General features: G+C 44.2%; 1 protein-coding gene across 1 annotated transcript; it reads right to left on the bottom strand.

Annotated features, from left to right (window-relative positions):
- On the bottom strand, nucleotides 1–2,161 carry LOC139657369 (perforin-1-like). The gene is made up of 2 exons (XM_071535179.1): nucleotides 1,614–2,161; nucleotides 1–1,018 (listed from the first exon to the last, which is right to left on the bottom strand). The coding sequence occupies exons 1-2, from the start codon at nucleotides 2,159–2,161 to the stop codon at nucleotides 1–3; spliced, it is 1,566 nt and encodes a 521-aa protein (XP_071391280.1).
- Between the last annotated feature and the right edge of the window lie 4,317 nt (nucleotides 2,162–6,478).

The raw sequence follows: 6,478 nt of genomic DNA, 5'->3' as shown, positions 1-6,478 counted from the left end.
CTAGCTGAGTGAGGGCGTGTACTGGTGGCATTTACTGCCGGTCAGGTGATTATCACATGTGAGTTTGAATGAAAATGTATAACCACTAGTTTCCCGCCGACAGGTACAGTCATACTTTCCATTGTCCAGATACGTGTAACAACCTAACAGTTTGTCATCGTACCAAACATCTTCGTCCCACACTTCCAGTGTCAGTCGTTCACTTGTGTCCACGTTGCCAAAATCATAGTAACGATTCCAGTGCGGGTTGTCTGACTCGATCAAGACGCTTCTTCTATAGCTGCTGCCATACCAAATCTTAACATAAGCATCTGTTGGTCCTACAGGGTCTCCACTAAGTCCCCAGGCTCTGATCAGAGTCACCTCCAGGCGGCCTCGCCGAACATGCAAAGGACAACACTGGCTGGACAGGTTGGGTCGGTTACAATATGGCTGCTTGGGCTGTTTGGTTATTCCATTCTGAGTGATGTACTCACTAATAGCTGTGCGTAGGTTGGCGCTAACGATGGGGTCAGGTATCAGAGAATGGAGAGGTAGCAGGGAGTATGAGATGAGATCTGGGTTAGATCTGAGGCTGTCCTGCCAGAGATGGAAGCCCTGAGAGTCGTTGGTTGTCACTGAAATCTTGCCCTCCCAACCGTTGCCACCGGTGACCATTACCCCATAATCTAGGAAGCCCTGGGAGTAACCTGTCACTGTGTCTCGGTTACTGAGGACAGTCCTACATGTGCTGCTTAACGCTGAGGGCCTCAGCAGACCCAGACCGACAGACAGCCCAGAATTTACACAGTCTCTGACTGTATACACCGAGACCTTGTTCAACGAGGCCAGACACTGGCGGACTGAGGTGATCCTGGTCAGCCTACCACCCAGCTTTGCCTGACTGATGTAGTGGGTTCCATAGATGCTGATGAAGCGGCGGTAGGTAGGCAGCGTGGCAGAGGTGAGGCTTTTGGGAAGAGAGAGCATTTGCTGGTTGAAGTCAGGGTGGAGGAGAGGCTGATCATAGAGACTGTAACTGGGAGGAAAAACAAGGGAGAGAGGGGTAATACAGAAACTGAAAATCTAAAATTGTGTAAAGTATTTCAGATACAATCTCTGCAAGTTTAGACCAAGCAGAAAGATACTGTACAGTTTATAGTTTACAAGATTGGACTCCTGGCCTTTAAGTCAGACATACTCATGCCACAAAATAGTCTGATTCTCTATTTTTTTTTAGACTTTTTTAGATTTTAAAGACTCACCTAAAAAGACACATTTGAAACAGGAAAGAATATTCAATGTGGACAAGCAGGTCAAAATAGCAGGTGAAAATACAATACATCACACCATACCATTAACACTAGAAAGTCCAACATTATCTGAATGCTGTTTTGAATCTTAGAATTGAAATATCTCAGCATTGAAAATGTCCCTCCATGACATTCAACTCATTTTCTGTACAAACCAGTAGGCCGAGTTGTTAGATTTTTTTTAAAATTATTACCCAAGGAAACAGCAGTTATATTTGTATTTACTCCTTTCAATTTACAGCTTGTTGGCCCTCTTGCACCCCCATCCATCTACTGTACCTTTCAAGTGTTAAACATTTCATTCACTGTGCATGATCTTACCTGTACTGTGAGCAGCTCAGCTGGTGCAATGTGAAGAGAGTCTTGTCTGATCCTGCCTTGGCTGAGGCATAACTGGCCACTGCTGACTTGCTGCCCTCCAGCTGGTGACTGGTGGACCCTGACAGTCCCAGATCCTTTCCCCATGCACTGCCTACGACAGGGGACGTCACTCCTCCTACCAAGGAGCCTACAGAAGTGTGCACAGAACTGGAGAGGGGATCACAGCTGCTCTCAGCACTCCAGGTGCTCATGGTCAACGGCAGCTTCTGGAGTTTGTTCCCCATCAGAGGGTTTTCACACACGTTACAGTCGTGGTTGGGACCGAGAAATTTCTGGGAGTCCAGTACCAGGCCCACTGCACGCTGCATCTTGACCAGGTCAAACCCCTTGCCTGACAGGCTGTGGCCCGGAACGAAGGGGGCGGAGGTGCACTCCCTAGGTGTCCCCGTCCGGCAGGTAGAGAGGACACGTTGAGGACACAAGTTGATGAGGAACAGCAGGGAAAGGATGGACAGAGGATGGGGGGAGAGGGACAAGGCTGAGGCCATTGTGAGTGTTGTTCTTCTGAGCTGGACACAATCTGTGAAAAAACAGAAAATACAGTAGAAAATAATTATTGTTGATTGTTTCCCTGCTGGAAGATCCAGCTACCACCTCTTGATGGTAACCAGGATGCTTTTGAATTAGTGTCAATGTAAATCCATTGTAGATCCAAGAAAATCAAAACTACTGTATAATCTAGCTAGGACTGGCTTGGAACCATAGCTGGTTATACACTGGTCAAAACTGGTTAACCAATTAGTTATGTGTAGCTGGTCTTAGCAGGGAGCTGGTCAGACTTTTCAATACTGTACCTTGGGCTTGTCATCCAGCGTTCTCAGTCTGCTGGTCTAAATTTATAGCACAGCAGAGAGGGGTAGTCTATGGCATAAGTTGCCAGACTGGTAAAGTCAGTGTGGCATCAGTGGTGTGTCTTTAGACACGCTGAGGCATGAAGAACAAAATAGAAAAAATGCCTGCTTTTGTTGGATGGTTTACAGTGGAGAGAGACAGGAAAGATGGGAGAGTGAGAGGATGACATGAGAAAGGCCCTAGACTAACCAGGAGGTCGCAGGAACCTCGTGTCGACCGTAGTTAATGTTCCTAGGATTTGAATTTTGCTGAATTTTATTACTGAACTTTATCTACTGTATTACTGTATAATGTAGCTGTAGCAAGACTTTACTATTAGGGTAAGGAAGAACGGACAGCAGATCTGATTTGGGGCACATACACCCTTCTATTTATTCAGTAACTCAACATTAAAATGAACACAGATCAGCTGCTGTGTGTGGCTTCTTCCCAGAAGCTCCTCACCAGGAACACAGTCCGTAGCCTTTCCAGGCTCTGTGTGTGTACCAGTGTGTGTGGCGCTGGTCCCAGTTTCACTTCAGGACAAAACACACAGTTCACAGCCTGTGTATGTAGTTAGGCTGCTAATCAACCTGACTCGTTGCAGATGCGTCTGTTGATCGGCTAAGCCACCTTTGGCTCTCTGCTTACAGGTGAATCCTTAACCACACCCTACTGCCACAATATTATTGATGTTCTGACATGCATATCCAACTGAGTGAAGAGATTAAAAGTTGAGCATGTTTTGTACTCTTTTCTGTTTCTCAGAGGCCCAAGTCATGACAAGGTCATATTATTGTCAGCTATTCTTACTGCTCTCACTGTACTGACATGACATAAATAATCTTATCCAGAGAAACCAACATTTTACTAATCTCTTGTGTAAGTAGGAATGGACATATAGCCATATAGCTATAGGCGAAACAATCACCTACTTGTATGTACATATTTAGGCCTACAGACTTAAAATTGTTTACCTCCATCATTTATGGCCATCCTAGGTTGTCAGCATCAGTCACTGCTGATAGTCTTTCACTTTGGAGGCTGTTGAGGAAAAAGTTCTGGAGTCAGAGGTTCGTCTTACTTGAGTATATATTTATTAAAAGGAGTCTCATGAGAGGAAGAGATGCACACAGCTCAGAGGCTACATACATACACTTCTTCAAAGAGGAATAGAAAGACCAGTCCTTTATGTACAGTATCTTCCAAGGATGTACAGGATGTGCTGACATTAGAACAGATAAGTTAGGGCTTCCACAGACATCTCGGGGACATCCAGAAGCCACTCCGATAACAAAGACCTCGGGCACAGTAAGTTATGGCACAAGGGTTACAGTGAAGTGACCATTCATCATGAAACCTTACATTCCCTGAGTGGACCCCAGTTCAGCTGTTAGTACACGTATGTTAATTTTTTCTTCCACAGAGGCCCACGTGTGTTTGTTGATCTGCTGTCCATCTCTTTGCCTCAATTTTGACTAAAGTCTGCTGGTCCTGGTCCTGAGCTGACTGCCTCCTGAGGGTCGATTCAAGTCCTGAGTCTACTCTCTGCCTCTACATTGGCATGTGATCAAATAATTACAAGTAATTAAAATAATTTTACGCAGGGTTGTCACGATACCAATATTTTACCCTGTGATACTATACCAGCCAAAGTGTCACGATATCGCAATACCACGGAGAAATCTATTTTTTGTACAATCACAGCTATTAGGGACTTAGTGGGAGCTTACAGGAGCTTATCCTTTTACTTTGTTATTGTCATCTGTAGTGGTTATTTGCATAAAAACACACATTTCAAATGATTAGGAAATAAATTATTGTATTTTTATTTAAATATTTGCTTTGATTAAAAAAAAATCTTGGGATTAGCAGTTTTAATTGTGTATTATAAGATGCTTAGAACTAGTGTTGGGAAGTTAAACTGGTCATAATTCCCTCTCTAATATCTATTATTTTATATTGCTGTGAAAACATCAACAAATTTCTCCTTCAAACAACTGTATTTATTCAAGTTTCTCACCAAAAACAAAATGTTACAAGATTACATTTGAACACATCATGATAACATTATAATTTACCTTCGCCCAATACTAATTTTTACTGTAGAGCTTGAACACATCATAATGTAACTCAATGCAACGTAACAATAACGAGGAGCCGACAGCAGCTCAGTGAAGGTCAGCGACTAACGTGACGGTAACCCGACATACAACATTATTAACGTTAAGCATTTCCTTAGCTGATGACAGGCACTCTGTTAGCTAGCTAACGTTAGCTAGCAACAGCACACGCTTTAAGAAGTTTATTCATTCATTTTTAATGCCAAGAAAACTGCTAGCTAACCTCATTAGCTCTTTGCAATTTTATTTATTTAGACGACATAGGAGATGCTTCAGCAAATGTGTTGCCTCCTTTTGCCTGTATGCGATTATTGCAGCGCCTGCACATCAGCTGCCCATCATCTACAGCTTTACCTTCCTCATTCGGTAAAAAGCCGAAGTAGTTACAGATCAAACTTTTAGCATTAGACACACACACACACACACACACACACACATTCACACGTCACAGCGCTACTAGTTGCTTCCACAAGAGGGTGCGCTAACGTCAATATAATATTGTGACTTCAGAAACCAGTGAATTTGGGAACAGAGGTAAAACATTGTCCCGCTGGTAATGCATTCCGCAGTAGTAGCGTATTCCACGGTTGTAGCGTTGTAAAGCATATGGTATAGTTGGCATCGTGACGTTTTGGCACCGCGGTACACCGTTGGTACCGGTATAGCGTGCAACCCTAAACTGGGGTAGCCTTGTGTTTGCGTTAGCTTGGTAGCATGCTTGAATGTTAGTGGGTTTGAATTTGTTTGCATACATGAAGCATCGCGTTAGTTCAGGCAGGGCACGGACGTCACGCGTTGCTATTCATCTACCAGCTGATCGCCACGCACACCAATCATAATCCATTCTCATAACAAGGGGGCCTATTTACATGGCCTCCTCCTCCTACACTGATGTCTGCTTCATAACTGCTGCACACTCTGCTGCTCGGTAAAGCTTTACCTCCACCTCCCCATCCTCCACCTGGTATAGTCTATGCAGTCGTGCCACGGTGGCTCTTAAGTGTCAACACCCCTGAGTGTTGCTGCTCTGGCTCTGCTCTGTCCGCTCGCATGGGGGATTTGCATGGCGACCCTGCTATACCTTCAGCATGTTTGCTGGGTAAGCAGGGAGCTGCTAGATCAGGGCCATATCCACCAAACATAACTGTATTACCATTAGTTGCAATTAATTATCTTGTGGTTAGTGGTTTTTTTCTTGTGACTTAAGTGTTCCTGACTGAATTGTTTGATAGCATGCCTTAGAGCTCACATAAACGGGGCATGAGTGTTTAAAAGAAGTACTGAGGTAGCCTTCTGTTAGCATTAGCCTTGTAGCATTCTTGTTAGCATATTTGTTAGAAGTGGTTTTCACCTAATAGACATGCACAAAGTTGTTTTTATGAAGAGAGAAGTTAAGGACATGGATTTGTCTGAGAGGAGAGAGCTGGAGGTGAAGGCGACCTCAGTTTTGGAAATTCCAGACTCGGAGAGGTTCTTACAGAGCTGGACTGAGGATAACACCATGATGACTCCAGAGCGTTTAGGAGCGAACTTCAACTGACCTGCAGCTCTCTCTGTTTGGGACCTTATGAAAGTCACCTGCAGTTCTTTGAGTGAAAGGAGATGCTTCAGGTGATCAAGCCCCAGGCAGAACTGCTCTCATTCAAAAGAGACATTATGGGTGTAACTGTGTCTCATGATGGGCACATCATGTTTTGCACTTCCAAAAGCAACCAATCTCAATCAGGTTTCTCATTGGGCTATGCCCAAGCCTCAGGCTCTTTTGAATTTGGCTCAAGTTCTGGCTCAACCACAGGATTTGGCATGTCCTACACCGATCGTAGACAGTATAATGACAGTTCTTCTGAAACA

The sequence above is a fragment of the Centroberyx affinis genome, unplaced genomic scaffold (genome assembly GCF_046629955.1).
Source record: "Centroberyx affinis isolate AG114_WGS23_722 - 3 ecotype Tasmania unplaced genomic scaffold, CSIRO-AGI_Caff_v1 ptg002675l_1, whole genome shotgun sequence".
Taxonomy (NCBI): domain Eukaryota; kingdom Metazoa; phylum Chordata; class Actinopteri; order Beryciformes; family Berycidae; genus Centroberyx; species Centroberyx affinis.
This window is presented reverse-complemented; position numbering and strand designations above follow the sequence as displayed.